Source organism: Lindgomyces ingoldianus, assembly GCF_010093535.1.
Source record: "Lindgomyces ingoldianus strain ATCC 200398 unplaced genomic scaffold BDR25scaffold_8, whole genome shotgun sequence".
NCBI lineage: Eukaryota > Fungi > Ascomycota > Dothideomycetes > Pleosporales > Lindgomycetaceae > Lindgomyces > Lindgomyces ingoldianus.
Genome location: NW_022985169.1, coordinates 370,754 through 397,430, shown reverse-complemented (window position 1 = coordinate 397,430; position 26,677 = coordinate 370,754). Strand labels below are relative to the sequence as shown.

Genomic DNA, 26,677 nt, shown 5'->3' with positions numbered 1-26,677 from the left:
GAACATGAAATTTTGGGAGCGTGGCCCACAGACCCCTGCAGTCCCCCCCACCAAAAAATTTCCTTCCTTCTTCCATCCAGTCCTTCCCTCGCGCTTCCCTCCCAGCTTCCCACTCTCTCCCCGCTGTACCCTCCCCTCTGTGCCCTCTCCTTCCCCAATTGCACCTATCGTGCACCCGCTTTCACGATGGCAACCAACGCCATTGATCCCATCCCACCCAACAAAACCTTCGACACCATCCTCGTCCTCGACTTCGGCTCCCAATACTCCCACCTCATCACCCGCCGTCTTCGCGAACTCAATGTCTACTCCGAAATGCTGCCGTGCACACAAAAGCTCGCCGAGCTATCCTGGACCCCTAAGGGCGTCATTCTCTCCGGCGGTCCATATTCCGTATACTGGGACGATGCCCCGCACGTCGACCCCGCCGTGTTTTCCCTCGGCGTCCCCATGTTGGGGATATGTTACGGGCTGCAGGAGATCGCGTGGCATTTCGGGAAGAATGTGCTGGCAGGCGAGAAGAGGGAGTATGGACATGCATATTTGAAAGTGGAGAGTCACGGCGATGCGGAGATGGGCGGCCATGTGGATAAGCTGTTCAAGGGGCTGGAGGGTGATATGGAGGTGTGGATGAGCCATGGCGACAAGCTGAGTCATTTGCCAGATGACTTTGTCACGACTGCCACGACCAGTAATGCCCCATTCGCCGGCATAGCGCATAGACATAAGATGTTGTATGGCATTCAGTTCCATCCTGAAGTCACGCATACCCCAAGGGGCAAGGAGTTGCTGAAGAACTTTGCTGTCGACATCTGCCAGGCTAAGACGGACTGGACTATGGGCAAGTTTGTGGATCAAGAGCTTGCGAGGATCAGAGCTTTGGTTGGCGACAAGGGACAAGTCATTGGAGCTGTCAGTGGGGGTGTCGATTCGACCGTCGCGGCGAAGTTGATGCAAGAGGCCATTGGCGAGCGCTTCCACGCTGTGCTAGTCGACAACGGCGTGTTGAGGCTGGACGAGGCAAAGCAGGTCAAAGAGACGCTGACGAAAGGCCTCGGCATCAATCTCACCGTCGTGGATGCCTCCGATCGTTTCCTCGGCCGACTAAAGGGCGTCACCGACGACCCCGAAAAGAAACGCAAAATCATCGGCAACACCTTCATCGAAGTATTCCAAGAAACAGCCAAAAAAATTGCTGCCGAATCCCAAGGCTCCTCCCGCGCTGGTGAAATCGAATGGCTGCTCCAAGGCACCCTCTACCCAGACGTCATCGAAAGCATCTCTTTCAAAGGCCCATCCGCAACCATCAAAACCCACCACAACGTCGGCGGCCTCCTCGAAGGTATGCACCTCAAACTCATCGAGCCCCTACGCGAGCTCTTCAAAGACGAGGTCCGCGAACTCGGCACGAATCTCGGCATCCCTGAAGATCTGGTCTGGCGACACCCGTTCCCGGGTCCGGGTATTGCTATCCGTATCCTGGGCGAAGTCACTCCGGAACAAGTCCGCATTGCGCGGGAAGCGGACTATATCTTCATTGAGGAGATTAGGGCGGCGGGATTGTACAGGAAGATCAGCCAAGCATTTGCGGCGCTGTTGCCGGTGAAGGCTGTGGGTGTTATGGGCGATAAGAGAGTTCATGATCAAGTTATCGCGCTTCGGGCGGTCGAGACGAGTGATTTCATGACGGCGGATTGGTATCCGTTTGATGGTGCTTTCTTGAAGAAGGTTAGTCGCAGGATTGTTAATGAGGTTGAGGGCGTTTGTCGGGTTGTCTATGACAGTAAGTTCGCCCATCATCTATTCCCTAAGTGAAGAGAGAGAAACTAATTACCGCCTACTAGTTACCAGCAAGCCTCCTGGCACTATCGAGATGGAGTAGACAGGTGTCAGTCTACTGTGACAGAACGAGCCATATGCAATAAAAGCAACAGGAGATGATGTACAGATGCTGGCAAACGGTAGATTGGTACTTTGGTGTTTGAGCGAATATATGATAGATGATAGACGAAGGTGTTATGATACCCAGTTACCCCTTCTTATTATGAATATATAGAAATAGAAGGATTCACTTCCGGAATGAAACTCTGGCGGATTTTTACCAACGTATATTACTTGCTCTTAGGGGTGTTAAAATCGAACTAGATTGGTAGTGTCACTCTTCAAGCATTGTCGCAGGTGAGTGTATGGAGTTGCTGGGTAAGTTCTTTCTGGAGCCGTGGTACAACACCAAGCGTGCCTGAAATTTCAAAGCAGAGAACACCACGCGCAACATCTGTTGAAAACTGGGCTGTCCTCCAGCTTCATTCCTCGCAATTCGTCCAGACAGTGCAGGAGTAGTGCATGGTGTTGACCCACATATAATATGCGTTCATCACGACGTCATCGGTGTCTAGACGATTTCTTACCAGCTTAAAACTCAATACAACCGCAACCGCAACTACACTTGAAAAGATCATTGCCTTACAACGTCTTTGGAACCTTCAAGAATCGTCCTCAGCCTCTTAGCCCACCCATCTCCCCAAACCTCACAAACCCAATCCCAATCCATCCACTATGTCCGGAACCTCCAACGTCGGCGGCCCAGGTGTATATGAGGCAGGAGACCAAGTACGCTCACCCAATCCAACCTAGTCCATAACTTGTCCTTCTACTTCCTCCACTCACTCAATCCAACACAACTCATAACTTGTTCCTCTACTTCTTCCACTTAGCCCAGGCCCCAGATGTGACTTTAATGTTAATTCACAACCTTCAGAGGAACTACAAAGACTCGGAGCTCGACACAGTATCTCGCTTTCACGAAGGCAAACCTAATAGCCATCTGGCCAACGACTCCAAAGACGAGCGTACTATTGCCAACAAGCTCGCGCGGGAAGAACAGCGTGCTCGAGAGCCGGAACAGAAAGATATCGAACAAGAGCGTTATGAGCGGGATGCAACGTTGCCGGTATATATGCCTTGTCTTCTCTTGTCTTTCTAGGTTGGCTTGATTAGAGGAACTGAGGCTAATTCATCGACTGAAGGCAAGAGCACATGGAAATGAGCCGAGTAAGGGTGCGAAAATTGATCAGGAGTTGAGGGAGGAGGAGGAGGATTATTTGGCTAGGAAGGGGAAGAAATAGATACTCGGGAACTTATGGGAGCATACATATAGGGAGAAGCGGGGCATCTTGGGGTTCGGAAGAGTTGGGATGTGTGACATTACATAATGTACTATGCGCATGGTATTGCCGCGATGGCAGATGAATTGTTTGTTAGTCTGTTGACGTTGGTGCTATGCGATGCGTGTCAACATGTCCCCAAGAATTCTGGTTGTCTTCCGCTGTCTTGTGATTCTCCCCCTCTGTCTATAACTTCTCCCTTAGTAGCTTTTTGTACATAGCGCCTCCCGTCCCAGCCTAGTAATTGCTCGTCAGCACATACTCCTCACTGTGCAGACTTTCTATACATAACCGTCGCAGCCGCCTACCCTAATCAGTCCAGGTCCATCTACACGACAAGCAAATTCGGATTCACGTACCTGATGATTCGGAAAAACCAACGTATCAGCAAGCACAACATTCTCCCTCCTACCCGCCGCAAACACCACCACCTCGGCAATATCCTCTGGTGTCAACGGCTGCACCCCCTCATACACCTTCCTCGCCTTCTCCTTATCCCCATAAAACCTCACCACGCTAAACTCCGTCTCCACCTGCCCAGGATCAATCTCCATAACGCGGATCCGTGTGGATATGAGCTCACGGCGCAGGGCGTCTGTGAATGAGCGGACGGCAGCTTTTGTAGCGCAGTAGATAGAACCACCTTGGTAGGGTTCCCGGCCTGCGATCGACCCAATGTTGATGATGTCGCCGCTGCCACCGTCGGGGCGGGACTTGTAGATAGGTAGGATGGCTTGGGTCATGTTTATTAGGCCGGTTACATTGGTGGAAAACATGGTGTCGATGTCGGCGGGGAGGATGTCAGGGGCTTGAGCCATGCCTTTAACCAGTCCTCTGAACGACTCCGAGTTAGTAAAGGCATGAACATGTGCAGACAGGCGTCCAATCGCATATAAAAACGCCCTGACCTGCCCACCATTTGGGCAAAAAATAAAAATAAAACTCGTGTGAACAGAACATACGCATTATTAACCAACACATCGACGCCCCTAAACTCCTCGGGCAGTCCCTCCACAAACCCACTCACTTCCTCGGGCCTACTAACATCTAGCTTCACCGGCAACACCTTCACGCCCTTCGCAAATCCTTCTATCTCCTTTGCAACCTCTTTCAATGTATCGATCCTCCGCGCTGTCAGAACAATCTTCAAGTCCTCGGGACTGGTGCGCGCGAATTCTAGAGCACAGGATTTCCCGATTCCAGAGGATGCGCCTGTAATCACGATAGTTTTGCCTTTTAGTCGTTGGGCCATGGACGACATTTTTGCGGTGTGTTGGTAGTGGGAGTGCAGGCGGAAGAATTGGGGGGGATTGCGCAATATGGAGGAGGGGTGGTGGTGGGGTCGGCCGAGGATCGAAGCTCTGACGAAGGCGAGGGCGGAAGAGGTGTGGAGGGTTGTGTTGCGTGAAAGGAGATTCATACGATTGAAATTCGGAAACGGGGTGGTCAATTGGGTTGTAGATAAATAGGTGGGAGAGTCTGAATGTACCTGCGGGTTGCGGAAATAGAGCAAATGTGGAGATGGAGGGGTGGCTTCGGAGGAGGGCATTCGGTTTATCGGTTTATTTCCGATGCGCGAGTCATGTAGAATGCTTTGGAGAATTATGGTGGCTTGGCGGGAATTTCAACGTCGGCTTGACTCTAGTGCCTTGAGAATCACTGATTTGGAGTAGATTTCATGATTCTTTTGGCGGCAACGAGTGATGCGGAAGGCAGCCGGGTTGCTATATGCCCATTTTGATGCAGTGGCTAGACCAGTGATAGTGTGATTGTAGCGAGGATGTTTGGGTCGGATGCTACCAGCTGGTTCTTCTTTAGTTGCCTCAACAATCTCCTCAGATGTAGGAGAGGAGGCCCGGGTAGAACCTGAAGTTTTAGAGTCCGATGAGCTAAACCCTCCACCAATATTCTCGCTGGCGCTGCTGCTACCGTCTCCAGCCTCTGTCCCTGGGGATTGTATCTGATGTCGCAATCTGGAAGGCCACACAAAGTGTCCATCGATTGGATAGCCTAACCACAACTTCAACTGCACCCAGTCCTGGTATGTCGACGGCCGCCGGTTTGGGATGGTGACGGCGGAGCCATTAGCGGCTGCGATGGTGGTCAATGGAATGCTTGGATTTGGGCCTGGTGGAGGAGCAATCGTCAGAGGGGTTGAAATTGAGATTGACTCTTCGTATTTGTCTTCGCTGGTCGAATCTTCATGGGAGCCGAGCGTGATGATCTCGGTAGCCATATAAGTGGTATCGACTGTAGGGTCATTCTGTTTGGGTCGCTGCAAGTGGACCAAGCTCTTCAATCGATGGGGGCGTCACCTCTCCGTGCTCTTTCAGGTATTCGCCTATGGAGAAGTCGTCATCTTCGTCGTCATCCCAGCGGGTGCAAACTTGGGAGCTACGATGAGACATTACGAACGATGATGAGAGGTCGTGTATGGGAAGCTATGGATATAGTTGGGGAATTGACCGATGTTGAGGAGCCCTGAAAGAATTGAAGATGGTGTGATTTGTGTGGACGTGTAGAGAACAATCTGGAGGCCCAGAAGGGCTTGATTTGAGGGAGTGTTGGACGTAGAGAATGGTCTTGAAAGTGCAGAAGTGCTTGGTGCGAGAGGATGTGCTGGAGAGGTAGACGTTGTATGTGTGTGCGTGTATAATAGAGTTTTCTGGAGAGATAGATGTTGAATGTGGATGCGTACGAAACTTGTCTGTAGATGCAGAAGGTCTCAGTGTGAGGGTGTATTCTGCCACGGAAGATGCATTCTCGTTTCTGACACTCTTGTGGCAGATATCTATCCTGAGGTGACCGGACGACAAATGGTCAATGTTTTCATGGCAGCTCTACTTGCTTAGCAGCCCTTAGTTGACCTGACGACGAAGTTCGCCACAGGTCGCTAATTTGTCCTCAACGAGGAGGTGGCCACCACCATTGGAAAGTGATCGTGGTAGTAACCGGTCAGTGAACGGGAAACGATCGGGCCTGAAACGGTGACTGATTGCGCTCAAGTGACAGCCGACTACCTCAGATTTTTACCCACACCAGCATCAGAGTGAAGATCAAGTATCTGAGGCACACACCACACCTCTCCTGCTCTTTGCATTTTCATCTCTAACTCCTTTAACATCCCTCACATATAGCATATAACTTCTAACAATTCTTTAATGATCAATAACGGCAGGGTGGACTACGAGTCTATTATACCTACTCCCTACTGAGACGTTGTTTTGATTCCGGATTAAGACGTTTCCCCATAATTCTCAAGTACGTTTTTTTCTCTCCTTGAATAAGTCTAATTCATCGTTTCTAGCCCGCTGAAAATCGATCTTAGGTTTCGCATTTTTTAGTGTATTTTTGTGAGTGTGACGGAGACCTGGGATAAATGGTCTTGAGATAGAAGATGGAGAAGGAACCTTTTAGTTGTGATGAAAGAACAAAAGTGGGAGTGGACAGATAGGCAAAGGAAGACTATTGCAAACTGGCCATAGACTAGGCAGCTGCTCCCGGCTTGCCTCCATCTTCTCTTCAGCGCCCAATTGATCTTCACATCACCCAGTCTCCCAATCCAGCCATTCAGGCCACCAACTTGGATTCCTCGCAGGATCCATTGGCAGAAGCTGTACGCGGCCAGTCTGGACCTCGCTTTTTCCGTTTTATAGAAAATCCGTATTAAACTAGTAACTGATCCCCTAGGGGAGCAAGGCTCCGACGAAGTCATGAGTGAGAAGGGTAAATTTTCCATGCGGATGCTAGGCCGGGTCGATTGGGGTCTGAGATGTGGACGAAAGCGCTGCAAGAATTGGTAAATTTGGGTGAAAATGATAATGTGGATGATACCGAATAGAGAGGATGGGTTTGGCTCCTATTGCGGTCCTGATTATCGGCTTTGAGGACTGTTGGGATGGTTGTACCCGAGCTCTGGCAAAAGAAGAGGGAAGGCTTTAGAAAATTCACGATTCCGCAGAATGCCTAGGCTGTTGACTGCGCATCTTTATTTCCAAGATCCGTCTCTCTTCACTCCCTGGGTACAATTTCTGGATATTGAGTTGTACAAAGGATGCAAAATTATTCTTTTAGTCTTTTTGGAAGGGTGTTTATGGAAATAGCAATGATATGGCCGCAATGGCGTTGAGGCAGTTTGGTTTGATATGGTTTCAGTGTTAGATTTGCATTTTTTGGATATGGTATACCCATGGGATTTACGACTAGAAAATTGAAGTCAGTTTAGTATTCCAGCTTCCCTTTGCATAGATAGTGAGCTATTTGAAATGTAGGGAAATGATGTATGCATATGTCCTACCTGTATTGAGAAATTTTCTCAATGACCTGTACCTCAACTGAAAAACAACACCAAACGCCACACTTCGACCATGGAACCAACCCTCGCTTACCCCGCAAGCTCCAGGTTCCCCGTTCCTAAAATAAAAATAAAAATAAGAATGCCATGAAAATATTGAAACACGCTGTCCAGGTCAGCGCCAAGGAAAATCATGGAGTAATATTCATGATAAGGATGACATACGAGCCGTGGAACGAGATCTCACCACGGTGGCATCAAGGTTTTGAGAGGGAAAATGCCTTATCCTGCCCGTTTTATCTTCGCTTCCTTCAGACATAGACATAGACAGATAAACAGACACACGCTATCGACATCAACATCAGATAACATGAAGTACTACCAAAATATACCCCAACACCAGGCCTCTGCTAACTAGCCACTCCGTACAGCATTCGTCATGGGGGCAGCTTGCAAGAATTGCCTACCTAGCTTTTAAGATCAGCAAAATTGTTCATGGGGGCCGTCCCAAATCCACCCTCAAACTGACCACCAACCGACCACCACCCTCCTGCCAGCCTTATTATCTGGCACCTTCACTGTGATCACCTACCCTGACTCCATACCCATTATTAAGATCTCTAAATCTGTAAAAAAAACCCACCTTCTGTAAACCTCCTCGGCCTTTAAAAGGGGCCAAAATGGACTTCCTAAACGCCGAATACGACGAAATGGGCGAAATCTACGAGTCTATCATCGAGGCCGTGAAAAATGGCACCGCGACCGATACGGATATCCAAGGGCTACCCGAGGATCTGCGGCCGCCTAATATCTCCTCCTTATCCTCTCCGGCTGCTTCCTGGTCTCTACCCCCCCCTAGCTCTCTATCTCTGTCTTTATCTGCCTTCCGGTCCCCATCTCCCTCCCCGCCACCCTCTGGTCTAGAAGATGCTGGCATAGAGATGGCGGAGGATGTCTCTGAACCCTCAAGTCTAGATCTAGCACGGGATTTTTACGGCGTCCAATGGGGTTGCGGTGGCTGTGAGCGCTATTATAACGGCAGGACACATTGTGTGCTTTGTCACCGGCGATGGGAAGATTTGAGGAACAGGGATGAGGGGTATGGATGGCGGCATTTTATTCTGTTTCGGGATAAGAAAAGAGTAAAGAATGGGGGTTTTAGGTATGGGAGGTCCAGGTTAGAGAGGGAGATGTTAGTACAGGATGTTGAATATGAAGAAGCTGCTGCTGAGGAGGGAGGTCTTAATGAGTGTGTTGTCGAGGATGGTGATGACGAAGAGGAGACGGGAGATGGCATGGACGGAGAAAGGAAGAGGATGCGCCCGCAGAAGTAAAGCAGCTGCAGCCGCTGACAAAATTCCAGATTTCGCTTGCCCCGATTGACGCGCGAGCCAAATCTAGGTACTGTCAGAGGAACCTGGCTGATACGGATGGGTGGCAACGTCAGAAGTCGTGTTTCAAACAGGAGTCGGAGGATGGCCTGCCCTACCTGCAGGCTTGAATTCGATACCGTTGATCTGAGATTGAATTCGATATTGTGGCCTCCGGATGACCGCCGAGGAGGGTTACGGTCTGTGGACCAAGAGGTGGCGGAGCTGCAGGTCTGAAGCCGCACTCTACATTGCGGCTGCAGAGGAGGAAATTGATGGATGGGCCCAATGGGGGCGGGGATCGAGATACTACGGCAGCGGCTTCTATCACCCATGCTGCCAAATAGAGTCCTCAAATGTTTCTCCTAACCCGCTTCTTTCAGTAACGGCTAATGGCCAATGGCGCTCTTACCCCGGCCAACGCGCCTCCAACAGTCTTCTCAAGGATCAGGATCGAAGCCAACATCCACAATCTTCTTGACGGACGGGCCGTTTTCCTCCAAGTCCTCCGGTATAGTTCCATTGAGAAAGTAACGGGAGAAGCAGGACTGACATGGAGAAGGAACACAAGAAACAAAGAAAAAAATGAAGCAAATAAAGAGCTAAGAGAGGAATACAACAATCACCCAAAACATACCGGGGTTCCAGATATAAGAAATACATGATCTATTGGAGGTTTGCTGGAAAGTCACATGGAGGCAGAAGGATAAGCGGGGACGTTGAAGGGCAGGGGCAAGTTTAGCCGAGCAGATCGAGATCTTTTTTTGGCAGTGTTTCTCGATGGAGATTTCCTCCGGAATGGGGCTGGTGTACTTGGACGCAAAGCAAAAGGAATACAAAGTAAAATCCACGCCCGACAGACAATATTTCATGGTGACGGTCATCAGAATTGACCATGTGCAATCGGACATGGACATGATGACTACGAGGGGGCTCTCCGTAACTGAGAGGTGGCGCTTCGGTTGGGAAGGGACAACAGGAGGCGATACAGAACGACTCGATTAAATCTCCGAGTCAAGACGTCGCGTCGTTGCATCGGGTTCCTGGTGTGTCACCCCCGTGACGGCGACATATACTGCGCAATCGGAGTCGAGCCCTGGAAAGATTGGGACGGGCATGTCAACGACGGGGAGGGAAGGCTGAACGATATTGGCAAAGGAATTGGAATTACAAACTTACCGCCCATTGACCTTCTAAAATACAACGGCGAAAAGGATATAAGCTCGGTGTTGGGTGGAAGTCTCTCCGACATGGATGCAGATGGATGACACTAGCTCTGCAGTGCCAAGGCTGGCCCCTCGAAATTTATTGTGTATGCACCCGCTGCACGGCTCAACGACACTGGCCCATTGCTGTTCTCTCTTTTTTTCTCGCGCTCTGGAATGGCTCGCAAGAAGAAGAGCCAGCAGACTGACGCGCCCGCTGACGGCCTCGGCCACGGCAACAGCAACGGCAACGGGCCGCCACCACGGCCAGCTAATGGCTCCGCATCGACTAAGAAGCCCGCGAACGAGCCCTCGACATCGGCCCTGATCATCTGTCGCAACAAGTAGGTCCCTATGCAGGCACGTCGCGGATTGTTCTCTGGCAGTTCTTTCACCTGCATTGCTCTCTCTGCTAACTCCATCCCTGCAGGCATTGGCGCTACATCTCTTCCTTCCACGGGCCGTGGTTGCAGCTCCCCCCCGAAGTGCTCGAGTCGCTCGCCCACAGCAACTACCTCTCCCCCCGCCCCCACCCCATCGACCCCGCCGTCTTCTACGACCTCGTCAAGATCCGCAAGGCCGTTGACGAGGCCACTAATCTCGCTGTCCGCGCCACCAGCGGCCTGACCTCGGCTGCCCTCAGCAACTCCCTCAATGCCGGAAATGGCATGCTGGGGAGTGCCGCTTCCCTGGGAATTGGCTATGGAGGCAGCGGCGGGAACGCAAAGCTGAGCAGGGAGCGCAAGCATCGTATGCGGGAGCTGGCGACGGCTAAGCTGAGTCAGGCTTACCATCTGGATGAGATTGCGGCGAGCGTGGCTACGATGCAGTCGGCGTCGACGCTGGAAGATGTTGCGCAGCTGGTCTTGCAGAGGAGTCCCGGGGATGTGGACGCCAAATACGTGCACTTCTTCCACGAGAAGATTCCGTCGCGCATGATGGCCCAATGTACCCCACTTACCTCCCTCAATGAGATCATCTTGGACCGCCCGAACGACGGCTCGCCCCTCAGAACCCGGGCTTTGACACGGATATTCAAGGAAGACTATGTAAACTCTGCAAAGGACCTGTCAGAAGGATTAGTGCTTGCTCGGTACATGCTGGCACAACACCGCGCGGGCAAGGACCAGCTGGTTCTGGCCAAGTCCATGCAGGAGCCGTCCGGTCGGGATTGGAGACAGGAAGTCAAGATCCCTGAAGAAGACCAGCCGAACTCCTTGGAAACACAGCTTCTTTTCCATCGAGCTGGAGTCTATTTTACCATTGCCTGCCAGCACGTTCACACCGCTCTCGATGGGTTGAAAGAGGAGGAGGAAGCAAAGGCTAAAAGAGAGGCTGGCAGCGCTGATGGGGCCGAACCAACACCCATATCGGCCGAAGAAAAGGAAGGCCATCGTCGGCGCTTCGAAGCCCGCAAGCAGGTGAGAATGAATGCTAAGCGTGCTCTTCGTGACTACATTGCCTTCTTGTCCCACTTCGACTACACCCCTGGCATCTCTCCTGAAATCGCCGAGGAGTTCATCCGCCGTATTGGAAACGCAACAAACGGCTACTCCAAGGACAGCAAGCCAACGCCGACCAATCGCCTCCTCGACTCCCCCTCAAGCCCATCCTCCTCCCCCATCTCCGAAGCCCTCGTCCCCCACCGCCGTCCCCACTCCCACAACAGCGATCGCACATCCTGGCCCAAACTCCCACCTCCCGAAATCTTCCAAGTCTCCCAGCTCTTCTCTGCAACTCCGCCATCCTCCCTCCCGCCATACCCACACCCAACTCCAACCCCCGCAGCTTCCGCCGCCTCGGCCGCCGCAACCGCCTTCGCCGACTCCCACGAAAGCATCACCTACCACCCGCTCCTCACGGATGCCCTCCACTCCCTTCTCCTCTGCCACGCCCTCATCCAAACCCCCGCAAAAGAACTCCTTCGCCACGCCCACAACGCTGCACGTCTCGCCCGTGTCTGCGATGGCTATCCTATCTTCCTGGCTGCTCGTTCCCCCGCCCGTGCAGATTGGATCGAAGTCCTGCGTCGCGCTGGGAATTGGATTAACCTATCTACCGCGTGGGAAAACCTGTGTCGTCCCGCACCGCTACCTGGGCATGTGAAAACCGGCTCTGATGCGCTGAGTAAAACCGGCGATGGGAGTGGAGGTGGAGGCGCAGGTGGTGGTGGTGGCGGTGGTAGTAGACAAGAATCTCCAACCCAAAAACGCGAGCGCCAGAAACACGAAGCGATTCTCGAAGCTCTGGCAGATGAGCGCGTCGTTGATGAGGAGTCGTTTCAACGTGCTGTCAGAGCGCGCGAACGCAGGTTTCGCGAGGATGAAGAGGCTGAGAAGGTTGCAGAATTGAGGGCTAGGAATGGGAACTCTCATAATCCCTTTGACTTGATCTCTTCCGCCGCGAATGCGAGTACGGGCGTGAATGGGGGCATGAGTGGGGGTGTGAGCGTTAGTGGGAATGGTACGCCCAAATCCCCACACTCCCCGTCCCCAGCCCCAGCCCCAGCCCCGCCGCCGAAACGCTGGGCCCAGGACGATGGGCGTGAATACCCCATTTCTACAGAACGGGCTGAGGCGATTAGTCGGTGGGTGAGGGATGCGCCATTGGCGAGTGAGAGTGGGGGTGGTGCGAAGAAAGGGAAGAAGAAAGGGAAGGGGAAGAAAGCTGCGGGTTTGTTGAGAGAGGAGAGTACAGGGTTGGAGGGAAGTGTGGGCACGCTGAGTGTGGAGGATTTAGGGGAGGAGGAGGTTGAGTAATGGGTTTAGTGGGTGGAGGGGGGTAGGAAGGGTTTGAAGAGGCTGTTATCTGCTTCCTAGTGCCTTTGCAACAGGCCTATGTATGTGTCTGTTAGAATTTACGCTACTTGCTGTAAGAGAGGCCGATCCTAATTTTGACATACATAAACTCAGCAAGATACTAATGTGGCCAACGGATATGAGGCCAACGGATATGAGAGCAACCAAAAGCTACCCACTTACTGTAAAATAACATCGTATCCTACAATATAAGAAAAACTTAATGTATCGCATTTGTACCCATGTACTATACTAAAGACGCCATTCACCCGCCAACCACACCCTAAAAGAAAAGAGAGGAAAGGCAGTGCCAAAGTAGGCAAGGTGTGGTAGGGTAAGAGAAGGCAAGGGCATCGACACGTACGAAGGTACCCGATCGATCACTTCTCTGTCGTCCCCATATCTATAAAGAGTAACTCCGTCGGCGGCCCATCATTCTCAACCTTACAACACTCCTCCCAAATCCTCTCTGCCTCATGTGTCTCAATATCAACAGCACGTTTTGGACCACGAAGCTTAAGTACCACGTCTTCAAGCCTCATTTTGTCATCATTGCTCTCGCCCTCCACGTCATCACCATCGCCACGACCATCAACCTCCACCGGACTCCCCTCCCCAGCCTCACTACCCGCGGGCGTCCCTCGCGTCAACAAAGTGCTATAATCCATCCGGTTTGCTGCAAGCCAATAAGCCTTATGCCACCGCCTCTGGAACGATGAAGTATCGTTAAACGCCCATGCCGCTACTTCCTCAACCCACCCATCCGTTAGCAAACTCGCGACCAAGTTCCCAAGACCCGGGGTGTATGTCGTCCAGCTGATCTCAGAATGAGCGAATTGCGACTCGCTACAGAAGCCCAGGGTTGTGGAACTGGAGTCCAGAACGCCGTCGTCAAAGGGGTCGGTAGCGTTATGCAAGACGAGGAATGTAGATGGTGTGCCGGAAGGAATGAACCCGTAGGTGGCGTGCGAGAAGGATTTGTGGGATTGTGGGAATGGGGGCTGAGAGAGAAAGGTTGAGAGGAAGGCATGCGCGACCGTAGTGCTGGTTTTGGCGGCTAGACAGTAGAGTTTTATGGTCCATTTGTAGTTGGCGTAGTCGAGGACGATGGGTTGAGGGAGCTTGTCGTAGTCGGGTGGCGGACGGGGGGCAGGTGGAGGAAGAGAGCGGTGTTGATGGTATGGTGAGGTGTAGGGGGTGCGGGTTGGGAGCGTCATAGCGGGTTGGAAGGATATTGTTGCTGCCATCTCTCTCTCCTGCTGTTGCTTCTGCTGCTGCACTTTGCCAAGACGTGCGCGTTTAGGCTTAGCTCTGGGTTCCGCATCAGGCCCTCTGGCGCGCTTTTTGGCTTGGGCTGGAGGTTGCTTGAAGTTATCATTGATACTGAAGGTAGAACTCACAAACGGTGCATCCGGCCAGGCATGGGTGGTTGTAGATGCGTACGGAATCATGGGGCCGGGTATATGACCACAGCTGCCTGTGAAAGGTGCGCGGTCACCGAATGGCGATTGATAAAGTTGATAGAGCTGATTTGGCGCTCTCGTGGACATTGCCTGAGTGGTCGGCTGAGAGTGGTAACCAGATGAATCTCTTCCGGCGAAGCCACTGTTCAGTTGATATGTGGCCAATTGCTGTGGCTGCTGTGTCCATGCGGATCGATTTGGAGCTTGGTAATATCCTTGAGGTGGTTTCTGGGGCTGGGCATATGGAGCAAATCTAGTCAGATGCTGCCGGTAGGCATGATTGCTCGGTCCTTGAGGGCTCACAGGGGAAATAAATTGCTGTTGTGGGGGTGGATTGGTATAACCAAAGTATGCCGGATAACCATGAACAAGAAGTGGCTGCTGCTGCTGCTGCTGCTGCTGTTGGTTCTCTTGGGCCCACCAGTCGACGAGCGGGTTGAAGTCCCCCTCGGTGCTTCCGGACAGATTCGGTGTGGAGCTGGGAGTTGGCGGTTGACCGGCATTGGAGGAAGGAACAGCCGCGTAATTCGATGGGACCGCGGGGTAGTCTGGAGGGGTAGGGTGAGATGTAACTGGAGCGTACCTAGCGTATGGAGCGATTATACTGTGACTGGCCGGAGGAGAAGCGGTCAAAAATGGCAGATGTGCGCTTCCCAATTGCGGCCGTCTGTCGTCGTTCGTGCCTATCTGGGGAGATGTCACGGGCTGACTTGAACGCTCCATAACGCCCTTCAGTGGAAAGAGCACTGCCGATGTGAAAGCAAGATCGAATGTTAAGTGGGGTGGGTCTGACTCGATGCCTGATCGCAACGTGCAGGTGCAGGTGCATGTGCAGATGCCGATGCGGGCGCCGTAGGGTAGTCGTGCTTTGCCCTTGTACCATAGTGACGCCGTGTTTATATACAAGTCCCCGGCAACAGACGCGGCGCAACAGATGCAGCGGTGGCGTGTCGGAAACTCTCTCACGGTTTCCGTTTTAGGAAGTAGCGGTGGGTCGTGGTGATTGAGGTCTTGGCCTGCTGGCTACCTACTCACAGCCTACCTGTCCTGAGAGGTCAATTATGACTCAACGATAATGAATCGGCGGAAATGAAGAAGAACAACAACAACCACAACACGTGAAATGAAGCTATGAAGTGAAGACTTGATTGTGCTCCGTTGAAACTGTCCTGATTATCGTGGCAACCACCGCCTTTACTCCATGCAGGTGCTCTTTCCCTCCTGCATACCTACCCAGCATGCGTATGAACGCCGAGAAGCCAAAATGCTACAACTTAAGGGTCTAACATGGCGCACCTGTGGATACAGCCAATGAAGATCCAGATCCCAATGATAAGATATAATATTAGAGAAGTGTTTTACACTACTCGCTTGACCTGTGAGGAACAGTTAGTAAGAACAAGGGCCAGAGGCGCGCTTGGGACTCTCGAAAATGGAGGACCTCACCTCAAAGAACCTCTTCAACCACCACACCTGGAAAATTCCCTCGCCACCCAAAACAAACAGCTGGAATATGCTCCACCACTTGACACGAGCGTTAGTGCTCTCAGCCGTGTTCCTGTGTGTCCTTTCTCGAACTACGATATAGCCCTGCTCGTCCTTGACCTGAGAAATGAGCTCCGTTAAAGTACGAACTGGCAATCCGTTAGCACAATGCCCAGAGGTAAATCTTGCTAATCCGCTTACCCTCCTTCTCCAACGGATCCTGGGGTGCCTCTGATTCAGGAACATATACGATGCCGTGTACATTGAACGAGACTTCCTTGGTGTTTGCACCCCAATGCTCGTTGTTGAAGCAGTATGTATATTTCCCATCTTCTTGTGCGACGAAGGAGTGGTCGCCCGAGGATACGCCACGTTCGTGGATTTGGTTGGAGCCAGAGGGAGCTTGAATCTGGACCTGTGTTAGCCGTGACGCGGGCACGGGTACCCAGGATCTCAATTGACGTACCCAGAAGTCAATCTCCAGGTTTCCGCTGCCTCCAAATTCCCGGTCACCGACCTGGAACGTGACCGTCATCTTGTCGTCCTTATGCAGCTGCTCGTGGAAGCATTCGCGCATGTACGCCTTCATTTGGATGTTGTGGGTGGCACCCAGTGAGAGCAGGGTGCTCACTGTGGCAAGGAGGCTGAAAGATGGAAGCAGCATCTCTTCGATTGGCGTGGTGCTCTTCTGGACTGGTTGTGAGGGATGGCTTTCTTTTCTTAACGTCTGCAAGGGTTTAGGAGGTTGTTGCCAGCTTTCGGCTCGGCACGGAAAAACTATACGCCCGCATTTCGTGCTTTCACCACATGTTGTCTGTGATCATCAACATCATCATCGCACTTGGCATGCGTCCCGCTATTGCGTGATATATTGTCATCCGTGTCCAGGAGTTTACCCATAATTGTTTCGCGCCACTGCCCATGACTACTATCGAACCCTGGGTCTTGACGATGGCTTTTCTGTGCATTCCTGATTTGAGAGAACCAGTAAAATTCGTGGTAAAGGACCTCTGGACATTGCCGGGTAACGTGTTGGAGACACATATTCCCGAAGTGGGAATTTCTTTGGAACTACCGTCCATTCGATGCGCTGTTTAAGAGCATGTCCTTGCCTTGTTATTCCATTCAGCTCGAACTTCAAGCAGTGAACGTAAATGCATGGGCTTCATTCATGCTCTTAGTCTGGCACTTGGGTTATGTATACGGCTGCCGTCTTACTCTTCTTTCTTCTCTTTCCATGTTGCAAAGATCTTACTTGAGTGTGAACGCTAATTGTCCTCTCTATTTGTTGTGAAACTGTTTAAGATGTGGGCTCCCACGGTTCTTTCCTCACCCAGGAGAGTATTCTAGTTAACCTTGTACATAGCCGCCAGAATGTGAAGGCGCGTAAACCCGCCGCTTCCCTTCGTTCGTCGCTGCCACAGGGGCCACCGACTTTTCATGTCGCCAAGACAATACCATCCAACCTCTTCGTCGTATAAACACACCGACAGAACTTCTTCATGTCGTAAACACACCGACAGTCTCTTGTCACGTAAACATTCCGGCAGAAAAAAACCCTTGACACTCTACCTTTCTGTACACTGTCATGTGAATTACTACGCAGCCTCATAGTTGCCCAGCTGCACCTCACTCAACTCCAATCTCATTGCGGCATCATCCTACCTATTCATCTGTCTTTGCCTTTAAGAACCACTTCTTCATCACGTCACTTCCAGCCGTAACATTGAGAACTGTCCACTATGACCAAGAACGCTGAGAACATCCCGCCGAAGTTTAGCAACCGGGCAACGACTAGGTATATCCTCGGCTTGCAGGACACTCCGTACGAGAAGCCAAAACCAAAGACTCCTGAGAAATCTCCTAGGCGTCCAGTCCGTCCGTCTCCGTACAAGGAACTCGTCAGTGCTACCATTGTCTCCGATCCTTACCGTACTACTGAACTTGTGACGATGCTGAACCCACCAATAGCTCCAACAGCCTGGCGCTGTGCTCGAATGGCTCGCGTCCGACGGCCGCAAGAATGCCTACACTAAGCCAGCCACCCCTCTAACGGTCAAAAATCTCGCCAAAGTCCCGTCTGTCGCTCTCTCCAAGAAGACTCCCTCCACGGTCGCCCAAGCTGCCGCCGCTGGAATTACTCCCGCTGTACATGCCGCCCCAGCCACCCAGGTAGCTGCTACATCTCCCCCAGCCGTAGCCGCCGGAACCATGGCCGTAGCTGAGCCGGCCGTCGATGAACCCTGGGGTATCGTTGCAAATGAACACGGTCCATCCGCTCCTCCTGCCGACGGTGAAGTCGCCGCTTCCGTTACCAATGCTAAAGCTAGCCCTAATGTCAATGGCGATGCTAAAGACAACGGGGATGCCAATCCCAATCCCAATCCCAATTGCAACGAAAATGGTAACGAATCTGACGACGCCTTCACCGCCGAGCAAGACGCCGAGCTCATGCGCTTGAAGAGCGAGAATGCAACTTGGAACCAGATTACTGAGGCGCTCGGAAAAGACCAGCATGCGTGTCGCGAGCGCTTCAAGACTATAAAGCCGGCAAATTGGAAGCCAAATGCCCGTGAAAAGGGCGGCCAAAAAGACAAGCGTCGTGGGAAGAAGGAAGAGGAGGCAAATGAGCAGGCGGGAGGCGAGAAAGGAAAGGAGGCGAAGAAGGACGAAGACGTCTGGGGTGGCTTCGGTGTCGGGTTCGGAGGCGGTGATGGCGATGGCGATGGTGTTAAAAGGGGTAGTGAAGCTGGTGTAGGTGGCGGTGGGAATGGTGGTGAAGGCGGTGATGGGAATGGTGGTGATGGGAATGGTGGTGAAGGTGGTGGAGGAGGGGGAGGGGGAGGAAATCAGCCTGGTGTGGAGTGCTTTATAATGTTGCACCCAGATGAGGATTTCTCAGAGCGGGAGTTGAGATTGATTGGGCAGATCATGGATCATGATGCCCGCCGGCTTTGGCAGAGGGTCGCGGACCGGTTTTTTGACAAGACTGGTCGGCGCACCGACCCGGCTGTCATAATGGAGAAGATCACTGGCGGCAGGTAGTTGCTAACAGTGGGGGTACTCCGGGGAATTTGGGGTGCGTGTAATAATAGGGGTGTAAGGAAAATTACTTGCTAATATCCTGGAGATAGTAGAATGAATTCTTGTAAACTACAATCATTGTAGCATCTCTCTCTTTCTATCTACCTTTAGTAATACATTCAGAATCTTCAAGCCACAATTTTGCACTACTAAGTATTCCACGATCACCTTACTAGCCCTCCTACCCGCCTACTCCAACAACCCTAGTAGTCCCTCCCAAGGTCGCAAAGTTACGCTCTCACTGATCTCCTTTTTCTCTAGCCCAGACTCATCATAATTTCCAGCAACCCACTTCTTAACTTTAAACCTTCCTATCCCCTTCCAGCTCACATTCTCCCTGGAAAAGTTCAACACTGTCACAAATGCCTCATCTGCACCCCACCGCTTATACGCTACTACCTGAGCATGATCTGGATCTAGCAACTCAAAGTCACCATATACAAAGACGTTTTTATTATTCTTGCGGTTTACTAATGCGCGTTTCCAGAACGCGTGGACAGATAGCGTACCGGGTGTAGGACTGGGATTTCCGAGCTGGGCCGCAGCGTTAATCGTTTTATAGTCGTCGTTGACCCGCATCCAGGAAGTGGAAGACGGCAATGTGAAGCCAGCATGGGGAGATGCATCCCATTGGACGGGAGTGCGTGCATTATCGCGGGCTTTCTTCTGCAGGATTTTGCGGGCTAGTGCTAGCTTTTCTTCGTTGCCGGGGTACATTTCGTTACATCTTACTCAAAGTTAGCCCACTTGAAAATTCACTTGTGACGGGGGGAGGAATGTGGCTCCTTACTTCTTCCAAAAATTGACAGATTCAATGTCTTTGTACTCCTCCGGCATCCACTCCGCTGGCACATTCCTCATCCCAATCTCCTCACCCTGGTACACATACAACGTCCCCGACAACGTCGTTTGCATCAAACAAAGCAACTTTGCGCCATACTCTCGCCACTCGTCACTATCATCTGTATACCTCGACACACTCCTCGGCTGGTCATGATTCTCACAGAAAACAGCATTCCAGCCATCACGTTCAATCATCAGTCTCTGCAGCCTGTTCACAATTTTCCCAATATCTCGCGCATCCTAAGGATGTAGCGTGAATTTGAAATCCCCGGGGATATTGTCGATGTCCACGAGATCGAAGGCGAAGATCATGTTGAGGGAGTTGGAGGTCGCGCCTACGACACGCAGGATTTCATCGTCGTCGCGGACGAACGGCATTTCTCCGACAGTGAGAGTGTCATACTTAGCTAGCACTTCGCGGTTGATTTCTCGGAGGTATTCGTGTAGCCGCGGGCCGTTGGCGTAGAATTTATCACCGGGTTGGTAGGTGTGCGTTGGGACAGAGACCGGAGCGTCGGGGAATGATTGTACTTTGGATATCAGATTGATGACGTCCATACGGAAGCCTGAGGCGCCGCGGTCGAGCCAGAAGCGGAGGATGTTGTGGACGGCAGTGCGGACGGAAGGGTTCTCCCAGTTGAGATCGGGTTGCTCGGAAGTGAAGAGCGAGAGGTAGTATTCTTGGGTGGTTGAGTCCCAGGTCCAGGCGGAGTTGGCCTCGCCGAGGATCATGGCCCAGTTGTTGGGTGGGATGCGGTTGCCGGCGGAGTCGTATTTTGGGGGCTTCCAGATATACCAGTCACGTTTCGGGGAGGATTTGGAGGAGCGGGAGGATAGGAACCAGGAGTGCTATGAGTGCTGGTCTTAGCAGGGCCGTGAAAGGGAGAGTATTCTGAATGTAGATAGGAAAACGCTACTATGAGGAGAGGGAAATGTTGTGGACTCGCTGGTGAGATACATAAAATTGAAGAGAACAATACCTGATCAGATGTATGGTTGACGACAAGATCCATCAACAGCTTCATCCCTCTCTTCTTGATCTCTTGGATGAGATTATCAACATCCGCGAGGGTTCCATAAATGGGATCAATGTCTTCGTAGTCCGCAATGTCATAGCCCATGTCGGCTTGAGGGCTCTTATATACTACAGAAGCATCAGCCTGAAGTGAGTGGGTTCGAGGAGGCAGCTAATTGCATACTTGGAGAGACCCATATGACATCAACACCTAAGTCCTTAAGATAATCAAGCTTCTTCGTGATACCTGGGACGTCTCCCCACCCATCTCCATTGGTGTCTAAGAACGAAGCCGGGTATATCTGTATCCAGTTCAGCCCTAATTGCTTTTTTTTAGGCAAGCTCAAGCCTTACCTGGTACACAACAGCCTCCTTCCACCACCGATGCTTATCAATACCAACGTAAAGGCCCGGGGTTTTCGCTTTCGTGATTGTGGGCATTTTGGTAATAGAAACTCCACAAGGCATCTTAAAAGTCGCTGAAAGAGATTGGTTAAGTTCCGAAGGGACTGTGGATAATCGATATGTACGTCATGTTTTTGTGGAGCCTTTCCAAAAGGCCGTATGCACGATGCAGCTTAGCCTAGCCACTTCCGAACAAGGGCCGCGCCATTGTCTGGCCACCATCGCTTGGGTGGTGGCTGCAATTTTGTTTCGAAGACATCTTGTGTGGCTGACTGTTGGCTTCAGTCCACGGGTGACACCAATAAGGTTCTGTCTTAAGGCTCCTTGAGCTAGCTGCCTGCCAAGCAGGTGCCTGCGGACACTCGTCAGAGGTCACGCTCGCACATCTTGCACAAACCTGGAACCCATCCCTGGAAACAAATAGTAGGACGATACTTTGCAAACTTCCGGGGAATTGCTCCTTCAGATAAAGTTCCCCCCTTTCCATAAAACTTCTAAGTTAATGCGCGCACTCTTCGATCCAAGCTCTCCGGCAATCCTCCCGAATTATGACGTACAACTTCGAGGCTGAACGACCTCTCATCGAGCGCAGCTCATCGACGTCGTATAATAGCCCGCTACCTGGTTCGAAGAGGAAAAGAGCATGGGCCTTTTTCCGATTCCTCCATTTCTTCGGTGGTGGCATTTACGCGCCGGGCGCGTCCGTGCATGATCCAATTGAGATTTTGCTTAATGAAGAGGACCAAGAGGAGCAGGACAGGCTTACTCAAATATGGAGAGATAATAGGCTGAGTGAATTGAGCTTCGTTGGCATAGTGGTAAGTTCTTCTTTATCATGCCCAAGGGCTCTGGGGGCGATGACTAGAGTTCTATTCTTGGAAAGTTTCCACGTCTCCACGTGATTGACTTGCTGCGGACAGCCTTCCAAAAGGGGTAAATTTTCGCCTGTGCATTGAGAGATGGCCTTGAATGCGAATAATGACGAAATATCTAGTCAGCGCTTCTCGCAGGAGTTTTGACTTCTACAGGGTCTTGGCCAAACATCCTCCCAAACGGCATGGAATCACCATGGAGAATTCGTGCATCTTTCTACTGTGGAATTGTCCTATCCTTATTCTCTATTCTCACGGCCGCAGATCAAACAATTCGTTTACACCGGCTATCCTCCCACCGAGACGGCTGGAAAAACATCCGGAATCTCCTAGCAAAGGAAAATAGCAACCGCAGATTCTCGAATCGCACACGGCGCCGATTACCAAGCCCGCTTCATATATGGACCTGGCAGATGCCGGTAATGTTCCTTACGACTGCAGCGTTTTGTATGATTGTGGGCATGTTTTTGCATGTTTGGAGTGCAACGACGCGGTTGGATAACGAAGATTGGTGGAATGAGAATTCGAAAGTACATAACCCGTCCTAGAAACACTAGGAAGCTTTGATCTAACGGATGACACTAGGTTGCTGTGACGTTCAGCATTGTTGCTGTCTTGTCGATTTTCTTCTTTTTCTTTGGTCAGGTAATGCTTACTACTCCTGATACCGATCGAGATTAGTAATGCACACCTAAGTTTATGGGCCTTGCCTTCGATAGAAGTCTCTTTCAGTGTGATCTACTTATATTAATAGCCATTTTCGGGAGCACCGTGGTAATTTTCCTAAGAAGCACCACAAGTACATCGCTTTGGGCAGGAAAGCAATTCAGATATCGCGGTTTAGTTATTAACCCAAACAGAAATTACGATGTAATGGCTCACTTCGAGTAAAAAGTGAGATTTATAATGAGCTGATGTATCTGGGGGATCCATGTACCGATTCTCCCTCTAGTTTGGTGAATATGTGTTCGCGTAAGTAGTACTAATCCTGTCCGTTCTGTTGAGCACCTAGAGGCGTCTTTCGGACCTTGAAATCGAGAGTGAAGGATATGTATACCAGCCGCCTAGATTTGTCGAGAAGGAGCCCAGTGTCGCAAAGAGGGTCTTCGGTCTCCCACTCAACTAACAATTCCTCGAAGTTGAGAAGACCATTGGTTCGTCGCGATTGTCAGGTCCGAGGCATTCGAACTTACCACAATTGCACCCCTACAATCAGGATAACAGCATTACGAATTTACCACTCACTGCTTGCAGACTCGGCTCGTACACTCGACCTCGAAACCCGGACGCTGAAGTAGATTAGTATGCTGACCGTGTGGAAGAAAAGATGACGGACAGTTCACTTGCTCGCGATCTATGCATCTTTCTAAGGCATAAAATCATATCCTACAAGTTGATTAGTAGTAATCTTCGGAGGCTCGATAGACATCGAGGTCGCAAGCGTGGCCAGAGAGGGAACCTGAAGGAGAACGGTGAACTTCATAGTGGTTGGTTGGTAGTGGGACGAGAAGGAAAGTAGCGGAGGCGGAAACGGGCGGGGAAGAGGAAGGGATTAAGCCTTTATATATGGAGAGGGGAGTGGCAGCGTCGAAGACACTATGATGATGAAACCTTGGAAGTATACTAGGCGCATGGGCCAAAACCTACGTTTCCGATATCGATATCGATATCCAGTTGCTGTAACTTCCCGAGGAAAGTGACTTCTCGCCGTGTATTTTCTTTAAGGATTAAGCCTAGACACACTGCACTGCCGTGTACTGTCCTCTAGGCCTGAACGCTTCACATCCTTTGCTCAGCGCATATCATAGGAAGCCCCCTTTAAACAGTAGCTCTAGTTTTAGTACTTAATTTAGAGATTTTGAATGAGACCTCAATTAATAGTATAAATTACATGCTCACCTCGAACAGGGATAGTCAAGTTTAATATGAACCGTTACTCCTCCCCTTCACCCAGAGGCACTGCTTCTGAACGCGACTCCTGGAAATTTATGCGAGAATTTTTGATATTCTCAAACTGTTCCTGAAATCTGTGGAAGTCGAGTGGATGCAAGGGTTTGTCCTGAAATGGTGTGAAATTGGCGCCATCCCCTGAATGTGTTAGAGTACTTCGCACCCCCCTTAACCTGTTATCTACCAAGTGAGTGCTCCACGACATGGTGTATGAAAATCATTAGAATGGGTCTAGAGCCCGTACGAACGCTCGCCGCTTTTGAGAAGTGCACTACCAGTATGACCACCTCCAAAGAACCGCGCTCTCTCTAACCTCGGTCGATTTGTTCCACCCACCAAGACTTCAAAGGCGGCATGAGTTGAAATATTTGGAAGCCAAAAGCGATGAAGAGTTTGTACACCAAAAGGCAAATGGTACGGCTTTAAGATGAAATAGATTCGGAGCCGAACAGATACGGCGTCTTTTCGACTAGCAAGTCGGAGTGGGGTGGTGATGAGGGCGAGACCGAACCTAAACTTGCGGAAAGGGCAGTTTATTTGCAAGCCCTGTCACCTGCGTACGGTAACCGTGTTCATCGTTCGGGAGGCCGTCGCGTGTTCATATGAACAGGGTATGTTTTCACCAATGCCCACCCTTTTCAGTTCCATTCTAAATTATACCAAGACGAACCTGGGACCCAATAGTTGGTAACCAAGACCGATGACCGCATAATTTTCTCAAAATTCCCTGTGTGATCCGGGTTCTTTCAACATCGGTCCGATTTCTGTTCAAGACATTATCAACGCGAACTTAGGAAAGGTGTTGAGGCTGGGGGTCCTAGAATGGAGGGCCCATTCCATCGTAGACAGTATTGAATGAGAGTAGATTTAAATTACGAACTGCTCGTAGGAGCGATTGTATAGGTTAAGGGCCAGAGATCAATCGGTGATGCTCTGGGGCCCAGTTCATACATTCGCTTTCCTACATGCGGCGGCCATTAATGTGCAAGGATTGCTCAATACATCCCTCGATGGATGGCTGTGTATGCTATACCACATTCAAGAGTGCCCGGAGAGGGAGTTCTACAACTACCTGAAAATCTGCATTGAGAGCCCTCTGTACCTGCTTGTGGGGACTCCGGACAACTGTGCGTGGGGAGCCAACTTTCAAGGCGTCGACAATCTATGCCTTTCTGCTCGTGGCGAGTAGGGGAGATTTATAGGGAGTTAAGATATTGAAATTAAGAGAATTTGTAACATTGGGTTTCATCTCGATTGGAATGGAAGATGTTCTGGACGAGGATTGTCATGAAGGGAAAAAGATTGGCATCTGTTGGAGAAGGAGGGGTCACCCACAGGTCGATACTAATGATGAGTTCGTCGAAGGTATACTGGGTTTACAAGTCAGTAAGCCTGGGAATACCGTCCGATTCCTAATAGCCTAGCTGGCTGCCTCTATACTTAGTGCTACTAGTAGGCGAAGCCCTGGGCGGACTGCTCAATTAGAGACCTCATTGCAAAGGTTGCCACAGGCAACCAGTGCAGAATACAGGTTTGTATTAAAATTAAGGAAGTAGTAAGAAGAAATCTCAAATAGCATCGAAAGAAAGGATTTACGCTGTAGGTAAGGTGTATCCTGTTATGGTTAGCTTGAGAATCGCTTGAGCCCGGACAATGTCTGGCGATATCCTTTCACTCCCTCCTGTGTCTCTGTATCTTAACAGAAGAACATAAGCCCACCACCTCGCTCTAGCTAAGATTCTGTCCCCCTTCACTCTACAGCTCTCCTACCCCTCACTCACCTAACCTGTCTTCACTCCTCCTCAGGAAGACTTCTTTAAAACACATGTCGCAATGGAATTACTCGCTTGTCGTAATTAATGATGGGGAAGCGGCTATCTAGTGGCTCACCAGAACCAGCAAAAAAGCGGCGACGAGAGGAGCCTGACGCCATGTCCAGCGTCCACAGATTCAAAATCGGCGAAAAGGCGAACGAAGAAGTAGCCCCTGCAACGCATAAGCCCATGAGCTCAAAGCTTGAATTCTGCCTCACCCAATATGATATCCTCCAGCGGATCGCTCGTCATTCAACTTCGATTGATCTGTTTCGCATAGCCTGGGCGTCAAAGACTGCTTGGAGATCGATTCGTAAGACAGATGAACGCTGGCAGAATCTCACTGACCGGAACCGCTGCTGCGGCTTCGGGGTACGTTATCGGAAACAGGATATCTACTGCGAGGTCTCCATCGGTAATCTCGTGTATGATCCTTCTATCGCTGCTGTTTGTGGCGGGGATCCAAATGAGAGCATGGATTCAAAGCTTTGTGTATCTTGCAAGAGTATGGTATGCGACAATTTCTGAATCTATTGCCTCTACCGCGCCGACTTTTACGATCACCCATCTCGGCTGCACGCATATTGTGCTGTAAATGTATTCCTTGATCTCGACGATACGGTATCCATAGATCCGCGGCCGACTTATATATATGGTTCTGCACCTGATCTGCATGATAAAGGAGCTGTGTGCAAGGCAGTGGACGACATTCGCGATTTCGAAGTCAGTGGTGATCAACCGGACACGGAGGACATAATATCGACCGATTTGGGAATAGATTCCCTCAGACGAGTCTATCTACGCGCATGGCTACTGGAAGCCAATCTTCGTCAGCGCTACATGTGCGTAGAGTGCTTTCACAACAATGGACCGGGAATGAAAGAAGCCGCCATCACCACTAGGAATGGGAAAGAA

The 26,677-nt window shown here is 50.9% G+C and overlaps 12 protein-coding genes across 12 annotated transcripts; 7 read left to right on the top strand and 5 right to left on the bottom strand.

Moving 5' to 3' along the window:
* The first annotated feature begins 97 nt into the window (after positions 1-97).
* On the top strand, positions 98-2,078 carry BDR25DRAFT_256464 (GMP synthase-like protein). The gene is made up of 2 exons (XM_033686410.1): positions 98-1,783; positions 1,845-2,078. The coding sequence occupies exons 1-2, from the start codon at positions 187-189 to the stop codon at positions 1,880-1,882; spliced, it is 1,635 nt and encodes a 544-aa protein (XP_033550498.1). The 5' UTR covers positions 98-186; the 3' UTR covers positions 1,883-2,078.
* Positions 2,079-2,460: 382 nt separating this feature from the next.
* Positions 2,461-3,234, top strand: BDR25DRAFT_301838 (uncharacterized protein). The gene is made up of 3 exons (XM_033689661.1): positions 2,461-2,610; positions 2,759-2,950; positions 3,027-3,234. The coding sequence occupies exons 1-3, from the start codon at positions 2,557-2,559 to the stop codon at positions 3,123-3,125; spliced, it is 345 nt and encodes a 114-aa protein (XP_033550497.1). The 5' UTR covers positions 2,461-2,556; the 3' UTR covers positions 3,126-3,234.
* A 195-nt stretch (positions 3,235-3,429) lies between these two features.
* BDR25DRAFT_217015 (NADP-dependent L-serine/L-allo-threonine dehydrogenase) lies at positions 3,430-4,416 on the bottom strand (the record flags this gene model as incomplete). The annotated part of the gene is made up of 3 exons (XM_033684893.1): positions 3,430-3,468; positions 3,524-3,998; positions 4,127-4,416. 3 exons carry the CDS (start codon positions 4,414-4,416, stop codon positions 3,430-3,432), a joined length of 804 nt encoding a protein of 267 aa, XP_033550496.1.
* Positions 4,417-4,788: 372 nt separating this feature from the next.
* Positions 4,789-5,572, bottom strand: BDR25DRAFT_311867 (uncharacterized protein; the record flags this gene model as incomplete). Its single annotated transcript, XM_033691265.1, has 2 exons — positions 4,789-5,439; positions 5,480-5,572. The coding sequence occupies 2 exons, from the start codon at positions 5,570-5,572 to the stop codon at positions 4,789-4,791; spliced, it is 744 nt and encodes a 247-aa protein (XP_033550495.1).
* A 2,566-nt stretch (positions 5,573-8,138) lies between these two features.
* BDR25DRAFT_340977 (uncharacterized protein) lies at positions 8,139-9,175 on the top strand (the record flags this gene model as incomplete). Its single annotated transcript, XM_033693563.1, has 3 exons — positions 8,139-8,788; positions 8,822-9,059; positions 9,092-9,175. The coding sequence occupies 3 exons, from the start codon at positions 8,139-8,141 to the stop codon at positions 9,173-9,175; spliced, it is 972 nt and encodes a 323-aa protein (XP_033550494.1).
* Positions 9,176-10,210: 1,035 nt separating this feature from the next.
* On the top strand, positions 10,211-13,240 carry BDR25DRAFT_323423 (uncharacterized protein; the record flags this gene model as incomplete). Its single annotated transcript, XM_033692100.1, has 4 exons — positions 10,211-10,377; positions 10,464-12,324; positions 12,355-12,706; positions 13,200-13,240. 4 exons carry the CDS (start codon positions 10,211-10,213, stop codon positions 13,238-13,240), a joined length of 2,421 nt encoding a protein of 806 aa, XP_033550493.1.
* A 2,140-nt stretch (positions 13,241-15,380) lies between these two features.
* On the bottom strand, positions 15,381-16,496 carry BDR25DRAFT_281549 (uncharacterized protein). Its single transcript, XM_033687898.1, has 4 exons — positions 16,246-16,496; positions 15,981-16,188; positions 15,741-15,928; positions 15,381-15,670 (listed from the first exon to the last, which is right to left on the bottom strand). The coding sequence occupies exons 1-4, from the start codon at positions 16,441-16,443 to the stop codon at positions 15,653-15,655; spliced, it is 612 nt and encodes a 203-aa protein (XP_033550492.1). The 5' UTR covers positions 16,444-16,496; the 3' UTR covers positions 15,381-15,652.
* Positions 16,497-17,521: 1,025 nt separating this feature from the next.
* On the top strand, positions 17,522-18,899 carry BDR25DRAFT_352143 (uncharacterized protein; the record flags this gene model as incomplete). The annotated part of the gene is made up of 3 exons (XM_033694982.1): positions 17,522-17,725; positions 17,751-18,820; positions 18,875-18,899. The coding sequence occupies 3 exons, from the start codon at positions 17,522-17,524 to the stop codon at positions 18,897-18,899; spliced, it is 1,299 nt and encodes a 432-aa protein (XP_033550491.1).
* A 97-nt stretch (positions 18,900-18,996) lies between these two features.
* Positions 18,997-21,162, bottom strand: BDR25DRAFT_386482 (alpha-glucosidase-like protein maltase; the record flags this gene model as incomplete). The annotated part of the gene is made up of 6 exons (XM_033698007.1): positions 18,997-19,590; positions 19,654-19,946; positions 19,998-20,555; positions 20,687-20,850; positions 20,906-21,023; positions 21,076-21,162. The coding sequence occupies 6 exons, from the start codon at positions 21,160-21,162 to the stop codon at positions 19,053-19,055; spliced, it is 1,758 nt and encodes a 585-aa protein (XP_033550490.1). The 3' UTR covers positions 18,997-19,052.
* A 456-nt stretch (positions 21,163-21,618) lies between these two features.
* BDR25DRAFT_281546 (uncharacterized protein) lies at positions 21,619-22,679 on the top strand (the record flags this gene model as incomplete). Its single annotated transcript, XM_033687897.1, has 3 exons — positions 21,619-21,944; positions 22,121-22,528; positions 22,584-22,679. The coding sequence occupies exons 1-3, from the start codon at positions 21,675-21,677 to the stop codon at positions 22,677-22,679; spliced, it is 774 nt and encodes a 257-aa protein (XP_033550489.1). The 5' UTR covers positions 21,619-21,674.
* Positions 22,680-23,931: 1,252 nt separating this feature from the next.
* On the bottom strand, positions 23,932-24,524 carry BDR25DRAFT_352139 (uncharacterized protein; the record flags this gene model as incomplete). Its single annotated transcript, XM_033694981.1, has 4 exons — positions 23,932-24,086; positions 24,133-24,256; positions 24,285-24,459; positions 24,502-24,524. 4 exons carry the CDS (start codon positions 24,522-24,524, stop codon positions 23,932-23,934), a joined length of 477 nt encoding a protein of 158 aa, XP_033550488.1.
* Positions 24,525-25,810: 1,286 nt separating this feature from the next.
* On the top strand, positions 25,811-26,290 carry BDR25DRAFT_311859 (uncharacterized protein; the record flags this gene model as incomplete). The annotated part of the gene is made up of 1 exon (XM_033691264.1): positions 25,811-26,290. One exon carries the CDS (start codon positions 25,811-25,813, stop codon positions 26,288-26,290), a length of 480 nt encoding a protein of 159 aa, XP_033550487.1.
* Between the last annotated feature and the right edge of the window lie 387 nt (positions 26,291-26,677).

Coding starts and splice junctions, on each gene's coding strand:
- BDR25DRAFT_256464 (XM_033686410.1), top strand. CDS start 187: ATGGCAACCAACGCCATTGATCCCATCCCACCCAACAAAACCTTCGAC. Junction 1,784..1,844: donor TTGTCGGGTTGTCTATGACA/GTAAGTTCGCCC, acceptor ACCGCCTACTAG/TTACCAGCAAGCCTCCTGGC.
- BDR25DRAFT_281549 (XM_033687898.1), bottom strand. CDS start 16,443: ATGCTGCTTCCATCTTTCAGCCTCCTTGCCACAGTGAGCACCCTGCTC. Junction 16,189..16,245: donor ACCTGGAGATTGACTTCTGG/GTACGTCAATTG, acceptor ACACAGGTCCAG/ATTCAAGCTCCCTCTGGCTC. Junction 15,929..15,980: donor GGATCCGTTGGAGAAGGAGG/GTAAGCGGATTA, acceptor ACGGATTGCCAG/TTCGTACTTTAACGGAGCTC.
- BDR25DRAFT_301838 (XM_033689661.1), top strand. CDS start 2,557: ATGTCCGGAACCTCCAACGTCGGCGGCCCAGGTGTATATGAGGCAGGA. Junction 2,611..2,758: donor TATATGAGGCAGGAGACCAA/GTACGCTCACCC, acceptor CACAACCTTCAG/AGGAACTACAAAGACTCGGA. Junction 2,951..3,026: donor AGCGGGATGCAACGTTGCCG/GTATATATGCCT, acceptor CATCGACTGAAG/GCAAGAGCACATGGAAATGA.